This window comes from Saimiri boliviensis, chromosome 14 (genome assembly GCF_048565385.1).
Source record: "Saimiri boliviensis isolate mSaiBol1 chromosome 14, mSaiBol1.pri, whole genome shotgun sequence".
In the NCBI taxonomy this organism is placed as follows: Eukaryota; Metazoa; Chordata; class Mammalia; order Primates; family Cebidae; genus Saimiri; species Saimiri boliviensis.
The window spans coordinates 19,113,533-19,132,355 of NC_133462.1; the positions used below are offsets into that span (position 1 = coordinate 19,113,533).

The window sequence follows — 18,823 nt, forward strand, 5'->3', positions numbered from 1 at the left end:
AACATCTTGCAGGACTATCATATGACAACCAGGATGTTGACATTGATCAAAACTGCTCTGTCCCGCAGAGCAACAAACAGGAACCCGAGCAAGCCTGTCGTGGATGAGAAAGGGATGGGACAAGAGGCGCGAAGAATGGCAGCAAGACAAAAGTTCTGATCAAGCTGCAAAGTTTATTTCAAAATGGGTTCCTTATATAGGGAGGGGAGAGGGTAGAGAGGGGAAAGGGGAAGTAGTTCTGATAGGCTGGGAGACGAGTGTTTAGCTCATGATCAGCTACCCCATTGGTGCAGCCATGCATGTTCTGTGCGTGATCAGGTCCTCCATTGGTGGCCCTGAGGCATGTCTTGCCCGTGATCAGGTCCTCCATTGGTGGCCCTGAGGCATGTCTTGCCCGTGATCAGGTCCTCCATTGGTGGCCCGCCACCACGCCCGGGGCATGCTTTTGGCGGGGAGGGCTGATGCAACCTTTTGTTCCAATAGCATCAGCTTAGCCTGGGTTCCCAACATCTCCTCCCTTTTTCTTTAAAAAAGAGGAGGCGGACCTTAACCAGCTAGGGGAGGTAGAGGCTGTGCTCCTCCTGAGCCTTAATTTTCAGGCTTACAGGTACCTTTTTGGGAGGAGAGGATTTTTCGAGTACCAACCTCTATGCAAGCCAGCTTACCTCTCAGGAGACTCGACAGTAGCCTTAGTAAGGCCTCTCCTTGCAGTGCCTTGCCTTGCACCTAGCGGTGTCCATTACCTTCGTAAAGCATAGTGTCGAGCGGTATGCTGCTCCCGTAGGAGGGGAACCGGCTACAGTCTGCCATATTCTAGATCACGCGTTGCTAGTTGGTGATAGTGGATTTGTATGGGCTTTCCCAGTAGGGAATTAAGCTGATCCCTGATTAACGCTGTTACTCGTCTTAGGATCCAAGGGGCAAAAGAGAAGAACAGGATGATAGCGAATAAGGGTCCAAGGAAGGGGAGGAGGTAAGGGAGAAGTCCATTGAGGCCGGTGAGGAAGGGATTGTCTGCAAGTGCCTTGCGTCTTTGTTCGAGGTCTTCTTGTAGATTTTTTATTTTATCTCGGACAATTCCTGACTTGTTGGCATAAAAGCAGCAACGTTCCTGTAGAGCCAAACAGATACCTCCCTGTTCTGCAGTGAGTAGGTCTAAGCCTCTTCTGTTTTGGAGGACTACTTCGGCTAGGGAATCTAGTTGGTCCTGTAAGTCATTAATGGTGCTAGACAAGGCTTGGACGTCGTTAATAAGTTGATGGGAAAGTTTTGTGTAAGATTGAACAGCCACCCCGAGTCCTGCTGTACCGGTAGCGACTGCTGTAGAGACACCCAATCCTACTAGTAGGGGAATCAGTGTAACGGCTCGTTTCTGCCGCCCTGCAATATAGTCAAAGGTAGGGATAGGGACAGGGTCATCACCAGAAATAATGTCTATATCTGGCAAGAGGGCGGCTAACACACATGACCCTGTCCAGTTTGCAGGCAGAGCAGTAAAGGCGAGGTTGTTGCCGCAAACAAAAGCTTGGCCTGGGCCAGGGCAAAGGGCCTCACTGTGGTTGGAACTACTGGAGCAGTTTACAAAGTTGGCAACGCCAACCGGAATATCAAAGCTGTTGTTTTGTGCACCTTTAAAGAAGCAAGGGTATACTTGGGAAGGCATGGGCTGGACTCTAAAGGGTAAGCTGGGGGTGCAATTATTTTGTGAGGCATTAAAACTAGATATATTGACAGGGAAGGCTAGGGGCATGGAGGTACCTTGATTTAAGCATAACCAGCAATTTTGGGCTAGGCTGGGGTTGGAGATATTGAGGGCCTGGTGGGTGGCTGACAGAATATCAAGCATTTGCGCATCAATGTCAGGTCCTCTTGGTTTTGAGCGAGCTAGGGGGTGGTAGGATAACTTAGGGAATTGGCTTTGAATAATAAGCTCTATTTGTTTTTGTACATAAAGCTCTCTCACAGCATCTTGGGGTCCGCCACCGTCGGAGACGTGAATAGGGGCTTGCTGATTCCAACAAACCGATTTTCCAATCGTGCCATCGCATCCGGCCTGGAGGACCCCATGAGGTTGTAGGCCGCTGGTGACAGGATTGGTTTCTGAGGTGCTCATTGTTCTTTGTAGAATGGCAGTAAAATAAGTATTATTGCCTTGAGTACACTGTGAGAAACTAGAATAGCAGGAGGAGTGCATCTGGGATTTAATGTTGTTTGTGCACTCGCTTGGGCACGGGCCTGGGCGGCCATTAATGACCGGTATACTAGGAGGCTTGCGCACACAAAGCCACTTAGGTGAAGATACTCCATTCCAATTGGTGTCATAGGTAAGATAGGCATTTTTGTCCCCACAATTTGTTACCTGAGTGTAAGTTGGGGTGGCGTAATTATTGGTCTGAGTCCCCCCTTTACAGTCACATGGCGCTCCAAAGAGGGCAGTGTAAATGTCTTCGGATGGCTTTCCAAGTCCTCCCTTTGTGACTGGGCAGAGGCGTGGGTGCAGTAGGAGGATGAGGATGTAGAGCATTCTTTCTGGAAGAAGAGAAAAAGGGGGGCTCCTCAGGGCGAGTTTTCTGACCCTGGGGCTGTATTTGGATTAGTTGGCCCATTACACAAGGGGGCTGAATCATTGACGTGTCTAATTAGTCGCTCAGGGAGCCAGCGGGGGCCATCCTCCTTTTGATCGTATATGCAGGCTGAGCCTCGCCCCCATATGAGAACAGGGTCAGGGCCCTTCCAAACACTGGTGAGAGGGTCACGCCACATAACCGTAGCATGCTGCTGAGAAGTTTGGGGATGCCATAGACGGTCAGCTGCCGAGCGACCTTGACTGTCAAGCTGTAGAAAATTTAGTTGAAATAGGGCATGACTAAGAAGGTTTCTGGGTTGTTGCATAGAAAACCCAAGGGGGGAGCGGGCTAAGCGACTTAGGGCATTTTTTAATGTTTGATGAGCTCGTTCAACTACTCCTTGACCCTGGGGGTTGTACGGTATACCAGTAACATGTTTGATTTGGAGTTTTTGGCAAAAGTCTTGGAAGTTTTTTCCAGTATATTCTGGGCCATTGTCTGTTTTAATGGTGTGCGGTTTTCCTATGGTAGCAAGACAGTGGATAACATGAGAGATAACATTTTTTGATGCTTCACCTGTTTGGGGAGTGGCTAAGATAAAACCACTAAATGTGTCAACAGTAACATGAACAAACCTCTGTTTTCCAAAAGGAGTAAAATGAGTGACATCCATTTGCCAAATGGCATTGGGGACTAAACCACGGGGGTTCACGCCAAGATGGGGTACAGGGGTGGCTACGACACATTGTTTGCAAGCTTTTACAATATCTCTGGCTTGTTCTCTAGTAATTTTATAGAGTAATCGTAGGGTGTGTGCATTGAGGTGATGTAGGGTGTGAGCTTGAGTAGCCTCATGTATTGGGTCACTTATAATGGGGAAAATCTGTGTGGCAGCATCAGCTAAGGCATTGCCTTCAGCCAGGGGTCCTGGAAGATTTAGGTGGGCCCGAAGATGTCCGATAAAGAAAGGGTGTTGTCTGTTTAAAATTAGCTGTTGCAGTTTAGAAAATAAGGGGGTAGCATTGGTTGAAGATTTGATAAAGGGAACTGTCTCTAAAAGAGGGACTGATTGAGCAATATACGCACTGTCAGTGTACAAGTTAAACGGTTGGTGGGCTAGAACTGTGAACACCTGGAGAATAGCATAGAGTTCAACAAGTTGAGCTGACAGGTAGGGGGATTTTATTGAGACGGGTTGATTATCAATAACGTATGCAGCAATTCCGTTTGAGGATCCATCAGTGAAAACTAGCGTGGCTTGAGGAATTGGGGCAGATTTTGTGATCTTGGGGAATATGAACTGGTGAAGCTTGGCAAATTGGATAACAGGGTCACTGGGGTAATGATTGTCTATGTCTCCTGTGAAGGAGGATAATGCAATGGCCCATTCGTCAGAGGTTTGCAGGAGCCAGGTTAATTGGTCCTGGGTGTATGGAATGATTATAGAGTGGGGGTCCCTGCCAAACAGTTGGCGGCCAGTGTACCGACCCTTAATAATTAACATGGCGAGGAGCGAAGGGTAGGTGAGTAAGACCTTTGATGGGGAGGCAGGTAGATGGAGCCAAAGGAGGGGGCTTCCGTATTTAGTAGGGTCTGTACCGTTTGGTTGCCAAAACACCGCGGTGGGTGTATGGGGAGTTGGGAGCAAGAGGAGTACTAGGGGAAGGTTATACGAAATTTGTTGAACACTTTGATTTTGGATGGCCTTGTTGATGAGGGCTAGAGATTGCTTTGCTTCTGGGGTTAGTGCTCGAGCCGATAAAGGATTTGGATCGCCTTTTAGAATATTGTTAAGGGGAACAAGGGCACTGGTGGGCAATTTTAAATAGGGTCGAAGCCACTGAATGTCCCCGAGTAATTTTTGGAAATCGTTAAGGGTTTTTAAGTGATCAGTTTTTAAGCAGACTCGGGGAGTAAATACTTGCTGATGGTGTAACTTAAATCCTAAATAAGAAAATGGCTCAGACACTTGTACCTTGTCTGGAGCAATTTTTAGTCCATATGAGGTAAGACAGGATATAATGTGAGCATAGCAGGCCTTGGCTGCCTCGGCGCTATCACAAGCAAGAAGGATGTCATCCATATAATGGAGGATATAGGCCTCTGGCCACTGGGATCTTACTGGGGCAATGGCGGCAGCAACAAATTTTTGGCACAGTGTGGGACTGTTGGCCATGCCCTGTGGCAGAACCTTCCACTGATAACGAGGCATAGGACTTTGGAAGTTGATTTGAGGGACGCTAAAGGCAAAGTAAGGTCTGTCTTCAGGGTGTAAGGGGATGGTAAAGAAACAATCCTTAAGGTCAATAACAATTTTGTGATAGTTTAGGGGAATGGCTACAGGAGAAGGAAGACCAGGCTGAAGGGCTCCCATGGGGACCATTACCTTATTAACGGCTCTCAGATCTTGTAAAAGACGCCAGCTACCTGATTTTTTCTTAATGATAAATATAGGAGTGTTCCATGGAGAATTTGTGGGCTCAATATGTCCTGCTGCGAGCTGTTCCTGTACTAACGCAATGGCAGCGAGGGTTTTCTCATATGTAAGTGGCCACTGATCAACCCACACAGGGTCTGTAATTTTCCAGGAAATTTTGTCAGCGTGGGGTACAGGAATGTCAATGGCCGCTACGGTAAATTTTGGTGGAATCCTAGGCCTGTTTTGTCTTTTTTGGGGGTAATAGTAATGGGCTGGGTGATTCCTTGATTATTTTTTCCCAATCCTTGGCCGGGGAGATACCCCTGGCTTAGCATTTGGGTCATAACAGTATTGTTAGGACTGCACATAACGAGTTTCATTTGAGAGAGGATGTCCCTTCCCCAGAGATTGACTGGCAGATTGGGGAGGACATAAGGGGTAATGTGACCATTATTGCCTTCAGAGTCCTCCCACTTAAGCATTTGAGCACTTTGTTGGGGGTTGGTGGCCTGGCCAATACCGCGCAGGTGAGTAGCAACGGTTGTTAACGGCCAGTTCCTCGGCCAGTGAGTGTAAGATATAACGGTGGCATCGGCCCCTGTATCAAGAATGCCAGAAAAGAGCTTACCATTTAATTTAAGTTTCAGGGTAGGCCGCTGTTGAGAAATTTGTTGAACCCAGTAGGCATCAGAAGACCCAGGAGCACTAGCCCCGCGGGAGGGCATATGGAAATTGGAGTTAACTTGTTGGAGGGGGAGGATGACTATTTGAGCTAGTCTGGTGTCCTTTGGGATGGTGACTAAATCTTTTGTCGTAGAGAGAATAATATGGATTTCTCCCTCAAAATCATTGTCCAATATGCCAGGCAGAACTTGGATCCCTTGGAGGGTAGAGCTGGCTCTGCCTAATATGAGGCCGAATGTCTGGGGTGGTAAGGGTCCATATATTCCAACTGGAAGTATCAGAGGGCTATTTTGGGTGGTTAGTATTGTGTCGGTGGTGGTACAGAGGTCCAGTCCTGCACTGCCCGCTGTTGCTCGCCAGAGGTCTGTGACGTAGCGGCGTGGTTGATTACTGGGAGGGCAGGGGTTGGCTGGCGGTATTGGGGGGTGAACTGTGAAGCCCCGGAGTTCATCCCGGTAGTGGGGCCCTGGGGCTGGCCCCTGTTCAAGTTTCCCTGCCTAATAATGGGTTGTCCATTAATGTCTAATCGAGAACGGCATTCTGAAGCCCAGTGAAATCCTTTTTTGCAGCGAGGACATTTTGTTGTGGGACCTAAATTTTTTATAAGGCTAGCCTGTGGGGCATTAGGTTGAGTTGGGAGTTGAGTAGGTGGTTGTATTTTTTGGGGGCAGTTTCTTGAAAGATGGCCGGGTTGGTGACAATTATAGCAAAGGCGGGCCTGGGCTCCAGGCAGTTGCGCGGGGGCAAGATTTTGGAGGGCAGCTCCTATGGCTAGGCCAACAGCATGGGCAGAGCCAATACCAGAGCAGAGGCGAACATAGTCGCAAAGCTCCTTCTGCCTAAAAGGCCGAATTGCACTTTGGCAAGCGGGGTTAGCGTTTTCATAGGCTAGGTGTTTTACAAAGGAGCTCTCACTTTCCCCGGAGCCAAAAAGGCGATCTGCCGTCTCCTGGAGGCGGCTTACAAAATCACTGTATGACTCATCGGGGCCTTGTCTAATCTTTGCAAGGGAAGTAGTAGCCGCTCCCTTTTGAGGGAGTCGCTTCCAGGCTTTTAGGCCTGCGGACTGAATCTGGGTTAAAAGCCCTGGGGGGAATTGGGCCTGTTTGTCATTGTTCTGATAAGGGCTGGCGCCCAGGAATTTTTTAAGGGTCCATCCTTTGGAGGAGGCCTTACGCGCGTTGCGCTCTGCAAACTGTTTGGAAATATCCTCATACTCAGACTTCCAAAGGATATTGTCCCCTCCGCTCAGCGCAGCACGAGACAAGAAAAACCAATCACTAGGGGTAAGCCATCTTTCACTAAGACTCTCTACAAGGGCCACGGTAAAGGGGGCAGTAGGACCATAGTTAGCAACAGCAGTTTTAATTTTTTCTATGGTCTTTAGATTTAGCCGCTTATAGGAATGGGTGTAGGTAGGCTCAGTGGGCTCTGAGCTTTCCTCCTCCTCATCCTCTGAGTCAGATTCTCCGGAATCTGCTTCCTCCTCCTCAGGGATGGTGTGTGTGTCAGGGTGAGGAGACGCTCGGCCCGTGGTATTGGAGCTAACCTGTCCCTGACTTCTGGTAACGGGAAAAGCCATAACTCCCGCGGGAGGTAGAAGGGCCAAATCGGACAGTTTTGTGACTAAGGTTTTAACCCCATCAAGAAGAGAAACAGTCTCATCAATGGGACCGGAGGGTTTGGCTAGGGCTACACCGGGCAAGTTTGGGGCCGTGGGGGAACCAGGAACGCCTGAAGTAGGGGCATGCAAAACAGGAGCCGCAACTGCCACTGGGGGCACTGCTGTAGGAACATAGGGCGGTGGCCGGAAAGGTGGCAATGCCGGGGTGTTAGTTAATTGGGGCCAATCAGGGTTGTTATATTGGGCAGCTGCCTCTTCCAGATCTGCTTGATCGGCGGGATCTAGTTGATCATCCTGACTACCCGAGTTATGCAAGGTTTTAGAATTAGCAAGCAAGGGCAAATGTTGGGGCGGAGTATGCGCCCGAGAATGAGGACTTTGAATGGGGGGGTCCGTAAGGGTTGCAAGGTTGGGGTACAGTGAAGACTGCCCTGTATCATCTGAACCAATGTCAATTGCAACCGAGGGGCAGGTAGAAGGGGCCCTAGAGGGAGGGCGAGAGGAGGCCTTTTCAGAGGTGGTAATTGTTACAGGGGCTTGTCTAGATGGAGGTCGGGAGTGGCTAATAAGAATTTTGTGACCCTCCTTGCAGAGGCGTTGAATGTCAGGGGAGTCGCCCTGATTAGTAAGGACGTCCCTTATTAAATTATAATAATTAAAAGTGGTGATCGGAATAGTCTCAGGACCAAAAACACGGTAATAGTCGTTCAGACAATCACCAACACGTCCCCAAACACGGGAGTCAATAGACCCTTCCTGGGGGAACCATGGACATGTTTTAAAAATGAAACTGAAAAAGGAGACAAGGTCTTTCTTGCGAACCCGAATTCTACGCACCTTGAGAGATTCCTTTAACTGACTTATAAAGAGATCATTTTCACTGTGTGAAGATGCTTGTCCCATGATTGGGTCTTACCTGAGTAATGCCGCCGTCGAAATGAGGAACGAACTCCAGGAGTCGGCTCGCGGTCGGGTGGTCCGCGGTGCTCCGTGCGGGGAATCGGTTAATCGGGACGGCCGTGCAGGGAACCGGTTACAGGGGACGGCGGTCCACGGAGGCCGGCATCGAGCCCCACGTCTGGGCGCCACTTGCTCTGTCCCGCAGAGCAACAAACAGGAACCCGAGCAAGCCTGTCGTGGATGAGAAAGGGATGGGACAAGAGGCGCGAAGAATGGCAGCAAGACAAAAGTTCTGATCAAGCTGCAAAGTTTATTTCAAAATGGGTTCCTTATATAGGGAGGGGAGAGGGTAGAGAGGGGAAAGGGGAAGTAGTTCTGATAGGCTGGGAGACGAGTGTTTAGCTCATGATCAGCTACCCCATTGGTGCAGCCATGCATGTTCTGTGCGTGATCAGGTCCTCCATTGGTGGCCCTGAGGCATGTCTTGCCCGTGATCAGGTCCTCCATTGGTGGCCCTGAGGCATGTCTTGCCCGTGATCAGGTCCTCCATTGGTGGCCCGCCACCACGCCCGGGGCATGCTTTTGGCGGGGAGGGCTGATGCAACCTTTTGTTCCAATAGCATCAGCTTAGCCTGGGTTCCCAACACAAAACAGATCATTTCCATCACCACAAAGATGTGTTGTGTTGCCCTTTTATAGACACATGCACTTTCTTCCCTCTTGTTTGAAGATATTTGTGTCAACCTTAATGATAATGTGGGCATACCTCATTTTATTGTGAGTCATTTCATGCAGATACTGTGTTTGTTTGTTTTAAAAAGATAGGGTGGGTCAGGCACAGTGGCTCACATCTATAATCTCTGAACTTTGGGAGGCCAAGGCAAGCAGATCATGAGGTCAGGAGTTCTAGACTAGCCTGACCAACATGATGAAACCCTGTCTCTACTAAAAATACAAAAATTAGCCGGGTGTGGTGGCACACGCTTGTAATCCCAGGTACTCAGGAGGCTGAGGCAGGAGAATCGCTTGAACCTGGGAGGCAAAGGTTGCAATGAGCCGAGATCGTGCTATTGCATTCCAGCCTGGGTGACAGCATGAAACTCCGTCTCAAAAAAAAAAAAAAGGGGGCCGGGCGCGGTGGCTCACGCCTGTAATCCCAGCACTTTGGGAGGCCAAGGCGGGTGGATCACGAGGTCGAGAGATTGAGACCATCCTGGTCAACAAGGTGAAACCCCGTCTCTTCTAAAAATACAAAAAATTAGCTGGGCATGGTGGCGCGTGCCTGTAATCCCAGCTACTCAGGAGGCTGAGGCAGGAGAATTGCCTGAACCCAGGAGCCGGAGGTTGCGGTGAGCCGAGATCGCGCCATTGCACTCCAGCCTGGGTAACAAGAGCGAAACTCCGTCTCAAAAAAAAAAAAAAAAAAAAAGAGGCCGGGCACGGTGGCTCAAGCCTGTAATCCCAGCACTTTGAAAGGCCGAGGCGGGTGGATCACGAGGTCAAGAGATCGAGACCATCCTGGTCAACATGGTGAAACCCCGTCTCTACTAAAAACACAAAAAAATTAGCTGGGCATGGTGGCGCATGCCTGTAATCCCAGCTACTCAGGAGGCTGAAGCAGGAGAATCGCCTGAACCCAGGAGGCGGAGGTTGCGGTGAGCCGAGATGGCGCCATTGCACTCCAGCCTGGGTAACAAGAGTGAAACTCCGTCTCAAAAAAAAAAAAAAAAAAAAAAAAGAAGAAGAAAGAGACAGGGTCTCACTGTCACCCAGGCTGGAGTGCAGTGGTGCAGTTATGGCTCGCTGTAGCCTCAAATTCCTGGGTTCAAGGGATCCTCCTACCTCAGCCTCCCAAGATACTGTTTTTTATAAATTGAAGGTTTGTGGCAACCCTGCATTGGACAAATCTATCAGCTCCATTTTTTTCAGCAGTATATGCTGATTTCTTGTCTGTCACATTTTGGTAATTCTTGCAATATTTCAAATTGTTGATTAATATCTTATCTCTTAAGGTTATCTGTGATCAGTGATCTTTGATGTCACTGTTGTAACTGTTTTGGGGCTTCATAAACCATGTCCATATAAGTTGGCAAACTTAATCCATAAATGTGTGTGTTCTGACTGCTCTAGCAACCAGCTGTTCCCCCATCTCTTTCCCTGTCCTCAGGCCTTCCTGAGACACAAGTCTATTGAAGTTAGGCTAGTTAATAATCCTACAGTGGGCCGGGTGTGGTGGCTCACACCTGTAATCCCAGCACTTTGGGAGGTCGAAGTGGGTGGATGAATCATAAGGTCAGGAGTTTGAGACCAGCCTGGCTAATATGGTGAAACTCCGTCTCTACTAAAAGTACAAAAATTAGCCGGGTGTGGTGGCGCATGCCTGTAGTCCCAGCTACTCAGGAGGTTGAGGCAGGGAGGACTGCTTGAACCCGGGAGGAGGAGCTTGCAGTGAGCTGAGATCGTGCCACTTCGCTCTAGCCTGGCGACAGAGCGAGACTTTGTCTCAAAAACAAACAGACAAATAAATAAAAATAATCCTATGGTGTCCTCTAAATGTTTAAGTGAAAGGAAGAGTTGCATTTCTCTCAACTTTATGTTAAAACCTGAAAATGGTTAAGCTTAGTGAGGAAGGCATGTCAAAAGCTGAGACAGGTTAAAAGCCAGGCCTCGCCGGGCCCGGTGGCTCAAGCCTGTAATCCCAGCACTTTGGGAGACCAAGGCCGGTGGATCACAAGGTGAAGAGATCGAGACCATCCTGGTCAACATGGTGAAACCCCGTCTCTACTAAAACTACAAAAAATTAGCTGGGCATGGTGGCACATGCCTGTAATCCCAGCTACTCAGGAGGCCGAGGCAGGAGAATTGCCTGAACCCAGGAGGCAGAGGTTGCAGTGAGCCGAGATCGCGCCATTGCACTCTAGTCTGGGTAACAAGAGCGAAACTCCGTCTCAAAAAAAAAAAAAAAGGCAGGCCTCTTGCACCAAACAACCACACTGTGAATACAAAGGAAAAGTTCTTGAAGGAAACTATAAGTGCTATGCTAGTGAACACATGAATGATAAGAAAGACAAACAGCTTTATTACCGACAGGGCAATGGGTTCTTACATATCACACCAAAGGCACAAGCAAACAAGGAAAAAATAGATAAATTAGACCTTATCAAAACTAAAACTTTTATGCTTTAATTAAATGACACTATCAAGAAAGTTAAAAGGGCCGGGCGCGGTGGCTCAAGCCTGTAATCCCAGCACTTTGGGAGGCCGAGGCGGGTAGATCACGAGGTCAAGAGATCGAGACCATCCTGGTCAACATGGTGAAACCCCGTCTCTACTAAAAATACAAAAAATTAGCTGGGCATGGTGGCACGTGCCTGTAATCCCAGCTACTCAGGAGGCTGAGGCAGGAGAATTGCCTGAACCCAGGAGGCGGAGGTTGCAGTGAGCCGAGATCGCGCCATTGCACTCCAGCCTGGGTAACAAGAGTGAAACTCCGCCTCAAAAAAAAAAAAAAAAAAAAAAAAAAAAAAAGAAAGTTAAAAGACAGTACACCTGTAATCCCAGCACTTTGGGAAGACAGGGTGGGTAGATCACTTGAGGCCAGGAGTTCAAGACTGGCCTGTCAACATAGTGGCCAACTGTCTCTACTAAAAATAAAAAAATTAGATGGGCATGGTCGTTCACACCTGTAATCCCAGCTATTCAGGAGCCTGAGGCATGAGAATCACCTGAACCCAAGAGACAGAGGTTGCAGTGGGCCAAGATCACACCACTGCACTCCAGCGTGGGTGATGGAGTCAGACCCTGTCTCAAAAATTTTTTTAAAGATAATACAGAATGGAGCTGGGCGTGGTGGCTCACGCCTGTAATCTCAGCACTTTGGGAGGCCGAGGCGGGTGGATCACGAGGTCAAGAGATCGAGACCATCCTGGTCAATATGGTGAAACCCCGTCTCTACTAAAAATACAAAAAATTAGCTGGGCATGGTGGCCTGTGCCTGTAATCCCAGCTACTCAGGAGGCTGAGGCAGGAGAATTGCCTGAACCCAGGAGGCGAAGGTTGCGGTGTGCTGAGATCGCGCCATTGCACTTCAGCCTGGGTAACAAGAGCGAAACTCCATCTCAAAAAAAAAAAAAAATACAGAATGGAAGAAAATAGCTACAAATTACGTATCTGATAATGATCCAGTATCCAGAATGTAAAGAACTCTTACAACTTAAAAACAAAAAAGACAGCTCGATTTAAAAATGGGTAAAGGACTTGAATGCACATTTCTTCAAAGATAATATATAAATGGCAAATAAACACATGAAAAATCATCAACATTATTAGTCATTAGGGAAATGTAAATCCAAACCACTCTGAGGTGCCGTTTCATACCCACTAATGAGAATAACTTTTTTTTTTAAAAAAGGAAAGAAATAGGTTATTGAATCTGTGGATAAATTGGAACCCTTAGTTCATTGCTTCAATATTTGAAGGGGGTAAAAAACTTAATTCATCCAGCAAATATTTGAAAAATGAAATTCTTAAAATTTGTTTATTTTTTAAGAGTAAAAATAATAATGCTGGTAAGAATGTAAAATGGTACAGCTGCAGGAAGTAGTTTTGTGGTTCCTCAAATAGTTAAACATAGAATTGCTGTTTTACCCAATAATCCCACTCAAGGGTATTTTACCCAAAGGAATTGAAAACATGCTTTCAAGCAAAAACGTGTACATGAATAGCAGCCCTACTTACAAAAGCCAAAAGGTTGAAACAACCCAAATGTCCATCCACTGATGAGTGGAGAAAGAAAATGTTCATCCATCCAATGGAGTATTATTCCATTGGAGTAAAAAATGAAGTTAATTACTGCTTTAAAACCCTACGCTGAGTGAAAGAAGACACATACGAGACCACATATTGTGTGATTCCTTTACATGGGAAATCTAGAACAGGCAAATGCATAGAGACAGAATCAGATTAGTGATTGTCAGGAGCTAGGGTAAGGGAGAGAATAAGAGGAACTGCTTAATGTATATGAGATTTCCCTTTGGATTGATGAAATGTTTGGAGCTAGATAGAGGTGATTTGCACAACAATGTGAATGTACTAAATGCCCCTGAAGTGTATTCTTTAAAATGGCTAATGTCATGTGCATTTTACCTCAGAAAAAAGAAAAAAGCCTTATTAGCTTGAATTTCTTGAATTTCATCATCATATTTCATTCATTATTACATTCATTCCTTCTCATTCTCTCTACTCTCTGAACTCTAATGTTTTCATAAATTGAGAAAATACAGTAATTCCTGTAATGCCACCACCTAGATACAACTACTGTAAGCATTACATTTAAAATTGTTTACCTGTTTTTTTTTAATGAATGGGCACATATGAAATGTATATTTTTCACCACACATATTGTTTTGTAACTAACCATCTTAGAATAACATGTAATGAACATGGGATCTAAATAATCATCTGTATCAGGAACTGGCAAATTATAGCCAGCCCTGAAACCAAATTCAGCCCTCTGCCTTTTTTTGTACAGCCTGCAAGGTAATGATGGTTTTTATGTTTTTAAATGGTGGGGATGAAAATATTATTTCAAGACACGTTAAAATTCTATGAATCCCAGATTTCCATATTCATAAAAGTATCATTGGAACACTGTCACATTTTTTAATTTATCAATTTTCTCTGGCTCCTTTTGCACTATGTGGTAACATTGCATACTTCTGTTAGGCTGAATGGCCCACAAAGCCTGAAATATTTATTATGTGGTTATTTGCCGGAAAAGTTTGCCGACTCCCAATCTATATTATTTCTGATATTATTTACTTTCTATTATGTGAATACACTAGAATTTATTTAACCTGTTCTTTATTAAAGTCTAATTTATGTTTTTATCTAGCTTTTTCCATTTTAAAATTATCTGCACCTGCCTGCATATATTCTAGTGAACATATATAATCATTTTCCTTAGACAGGGTTCTAGGAGTGGGATTACTGAAATATCCGGCTCACATTATTAAATTCTGCTAATATAAATTTCTAATTTACCCTCTTTCAGGTGGCAGCAACGTATAACATGGTGTGAGGGTATCTATTTTACTCCAGTTTAACACGTTATCACAAGTCTTTTAAATGTTACTGTGTTGTAAATGTAAAATGCTATTTGCCACTTTAACATACATTATCTTAATGAGTAGCAACATTTAAGAGCTTTTAGTCATGAACTTCTGTTATTGTTCACACTTGGGTTTCATTAGGTTTGGTAAGAAATTCTGGGTATCAGTGACAGGAACACAGCTGAAAAAGAACTGGCTTTGTAATTGAAGAATTGTTGATTCAGAATTCAAATGTCTTGTTTATTAGCAGTGGATTTAGGTTTCTGTTTTTCTGATGTTGGAGATAATAATGACATTATAGGGCTATTCTAAGGATTAAATATCTATATATAAGGTATGCATCACATAAAAGTTGATTTTTTTTAATTGCTGCCGGGGTCATAAATTTACTTCTCCCTCCAGTTTGAGTACTGAGGGAGAAGGCAGGGTGAATAATGTCCTGCAGGGACCCTGGGGACTCTTCTGATTGAGGGAAATGGGGAGTGGTGAGCCCTGAGAATTATGGGCATTCCAGTTCAGGCTAGGAGAAGGGATCCCAGTATGCAAGTATAATTTTGCAGTGATAAAGGCCATTATGAATTGTCTATGCCAGGGATCTGCAAATTTTTTTTAATAGAAGGCCAAATAGGAAGTATTATAGGCTGTGTGGCCCATACAGTCTCCATTGCAACTACTCAACTTGGCGATTGTAGCTTTCTGAAAGTAGCCTTAGTCAGGAGTAAACAAATGAGCATAGCTGTGTTCTATTCCAACTTTATTTACAAAAGCATATGGGCAGCCAGATTTGGCCCATGGGCCATAGGTTGCAAACCCCTAGTCTGTTCTATCTTTCATCTTTAAGTCAGGGGAGGCCAGGAAGCTCCTAAGGCCATGAAGGCAGTCTGCTTTGGATAATGTGGTCTGTCCCCTTTGGATGGTGAGAATTGAGGGAAGAGATTCTATTCTAGGCAGCTCTGAACATCCCAGCCTTGGGTCTAGATAAGTATTCTCATAGTGGGGATTGGCCCAGAACTCTCCTGCTGAAATATTGGTCATGTGTTCTAATTCAGGAGAACCCCTACACTGTGTCCATCCTCCTACAGCCAGCTTCCCTTGGTGTGGTAAGACTGTGTCGGAGGGAGGTTAGGGAAGTTTAGGGGGAGGTGTTTGCAAGCAACAATGGAAAATAGAAGATTATTAATTTATATCATGTTGTTATCTCTGCAGCAAGCCTAATCTCATTGCCTCATTTTTTTCTCCTCTAACTCAGGCTTCTCAGAACTTTGTTTCTCCAGCAGAAGAACGCAGGGAAAGACTGACCCATTCTGAGTCTAAAACCATGGCCCATGTAAGTTACAGTTTCTCTTTCCGTCTGTAGACTCTTTTGTTTTTAAAGATCATGTGAACATTTTCACTCTTTATGCTCACACTTTTTTTTTCATTTTGTTTTGTTTTGTTGTTTTTTTCTACTTACTCATCTGAATGCTGACACTTCTTAACAGAATTTTTTTTTTTGTCTTACTCTGTCGCCAGGCTAGAGTTCAGTGATGCAATCTCGACTCATTGCAACATCGGCTCCTGGGTTCAAGCAATTCTCTTGCCTCACCCTCCTGAGTAGCTGGGATTATAGGCGCGTGCCACAACTCCCAGCTAACTTTTTGTATTTTAGTAGAGACAGGGTTTCACCATGTTGGCTGGGATGGTCTTGATCTCCTAACCTTGTGATCTGCCCACCTGGGGCTCCCGAAGTGCTGGGATTACAGGCATGAGCCACTGTGCCCAGCCCAGAAGTTTTTCTTACTCTCCACACTCCCAAGCCCCTCCAGTGTGCCCCCTCTCTTTCTTAACCAATATTCACATGCACATTGACCAAATAATTCAGGGTACTCAGTCTCTGTCTAGAGCAGAGATGGAGCAGACAGGAAGTTCCTAGAGGGAGGCACTTTACCATCCTTTGTCAGATCTGAGGTGTAATGAAACCAAGAATGGACTCATTTGACTACACATAGGAAAGCACTGAAGTTTTCCACAGATCCTGTGTCTAGATAAAACGCAGTTTAATATTGATTGGCCTCAGCTTCAGTATGTAGTTGGGGCCTGCTTATAGAGAGGCCAGGGGGTCTTTCCTGAGAATCTCTGAGGCAAAAACCTGTAATAAGATGCATTTTGTGGTTGAACGGAACGCGCTAGTCTTGACATCAGTATGATTCTGGTTCATTACGTCAGTATTAATCTCAAGAACAAAGAAGGTATGTAGTACTTATAAGAAAATAATCCAGATACATAAATATTAGATAATTGTATTCTCCCAGATTTGCAGTGAGGTGCTATGGACTTGAACTTCTGAGATTGCCACTGTACTCCAGGCAACAGAGTGAGACCCCTGTCTTGAGTGATCAATCGACTGATCAATAGATAGATAGATAGATAGATTGATTGATTGATAAACTTGAAGGAAAAAGAGGAGGTAGGATTTTTCTTTTTTAAGTTTATTTATTAAGTGATTTTTCTTATTTATTATTAATAATTTATTGAGGATTTTGAGGTAGAAATATAGTTTATGTGCTTGTATCCAGTTTAAATGAATTGGGAAACATGTATTTGTTCCCAGAAATGTTTTGAGTAGTTCAAGAACCCCATAATATATAGGAAATTTTGTATACAGAAGCTGGATTCTTCAAGAAAATGAGGTGACTCTGCTTTACAATACTGGGTTCCTTTCTTCTACCTTTATCGTAAGCTTTCAGCCCCAGCCTAGAGTTTGGTATAGTATCCCTTGCTGCAATGAAACCTTCTATCTCTTTTTCTTCTTTTTAAAATACTTGTTCTGTAATTTCACCAGTAATATGTTGGTTTATGTTTCAGGCATTGGTGACATTCAGGGATGTGGCTATAGACTTCTCTCAGAAGGAATGGGAGTGCCTGGACCCTACTCAGAGGAAATTGTACAGAGATGTCATGTTGGAGAATTACAGTAACTTGGTATCACTGGGTAAGGTCACCTACATCAAATAATGTAGACTCTGTTCTCTGAAATAGTAGCTTTCTCTTCCACAAATTTAGGACTATTATTAAGAAACTAGCTGAATTTCTTCTGTCTTCCTCAAGAAATTGACTGAACTTTGATGGTTTGTGAATGGCACTTCCACTAAATGCCTTCATTTTCACCATACCTCACTGAGCCTCATGAAATGTTCCTTAATCCATTCCTGTAACTGCGTCTTCCTTAATAGTTAAGAGACTGGATTTGAATTTGGGGCATTTACTCCAAAACCAATGTCAGTTAAATCAGGTTTCACATTGCATTTGAGCTGAGGATTGCTATGGATGCTCTGTTATTTGGTAACCTGTCTGCGAAGATAACAGCCACACCCAGGGTATACAATTTATATGTCATGGTTTAGACCAACAAAATTGATTTAAAATTAAAGTGAACGCATTCTACTTCCTAAAACAAACATTTTCTTTTACTGATTTGTAATTGAAAGTTTTACCTACTGGGTACTATGCTCAGTACCTGGGTGGTAAAATCAAATGTACCTCAAACCTCAGCATCACACAATATTCCTAGGTAACAAACCTGCACATGTGGCCCCTGTATCTAAAATAAAAGTTGAAATTAGTTAAAGTAAAATAAAATCTATTAACTTAGCATCTAATTTTAAACGAATATCTTAGCAAGAACCTAGAAATACCATAGGAAGTGTCTTGTTTTACTCTAAGTAAATTAAGAACGACAAAAATAATAATAGCTAATAGAGTGTTTACTACCTACCAGGCACTGTTCTAAGTATTAGCTATGATATAGGTACTGCTTTTATTTTCCTTTTACAGATGAGAAAACTGAGGACCAAAGAATTTAAGCAGTTTGTTTACAATCATTAGTCCATAGGTAGCAGAGTAGAATTTGGACCCACATACGCTGGCTTCAGAGTCTGTGCCCTCAATAACTACTGCCTGCCAATACAGCCAGCCTGTATGAGTTTTCATTCCAAAATGAATTAAAATTCTCCTGGATGAATTTTAATTCCCCTGCCCATCAAGTTACTTTATTCTCTGGGATCCTAGGGTTACACTAAGTTGAATATTCTTTAATCCTATCAGTTTTCTCTGAAGTCTTTATTGAAATCATGTTGATCCCTATAAATTTACCCAAGTCTCAAACTGTTTTTGAACTTGCAATGTTTTACTTCTATATATTTTTTTCTTTCTTTCTTATAAGCAGGATATTCTGGCTTAAAGCCAGATGTGATTACCCTATTGGAACAAGGGAAAGAGCCCTGCATGGCGGTGAGGGATATGACAGGAAGACAGTACCCAGGTGAGTTGAGCAGATAGGGGCTCTCATTGCCAGTTATGACCAGCTGGTGAGGGTGCATATACAGGCTTTGCATGCTGTTTAGGGAGCTCCTCTCAGAGGCCTCAGGGCTTTGGAGAAGAGGCCTAAGACAGGGAAAAAAACAGATCATCTTAGCATGAACTATCAAAAGAATCTCATCTTAGCTCCTACTGCCTGTCTTTGTTTTTGCTTCCCCTCACA

At 44.8% G+C, this 18,823-nt stretch overlaps 1 protein-coding gene across 3 annotated transcripts in view; it reads left to right on the plus strand.

Annotated features, from left to right (window-relative positions):
* Window positions 1–18,823, plus strand: part of ZNF540 (zinc finger protein 540) — a 32,501-nt gene that overhangs the window by 801 nt on the left and 12,877 nt on the right. Inside the window, exons 2-4 of one of the 3 annotated variants that reach the window (XM_074386438.1) lie at window positions 15,554–15,631; window positions 17,149–17,275; window positions 18,506–18,604. In XM_074386438.1, the coding sequence (XP_074242539.1) occupies window positions 15,623–15,631; window positions 17,149–17,275; window positions 18,506–18,604 (235 nt within the window). In that variant the 5' untranslated portion in view covers window positions 15,554–15,622. Of the gene's footprint in view, window positions 1–8,849; window positions 15,632–17,148; window positions 17,276–18,505; window positions 18,605–18,823 lie in introns of those variants that run through there. The other 2 variants (XM_003937417.4, XM_074386439.1) reach the window with 2 other exon arrangements.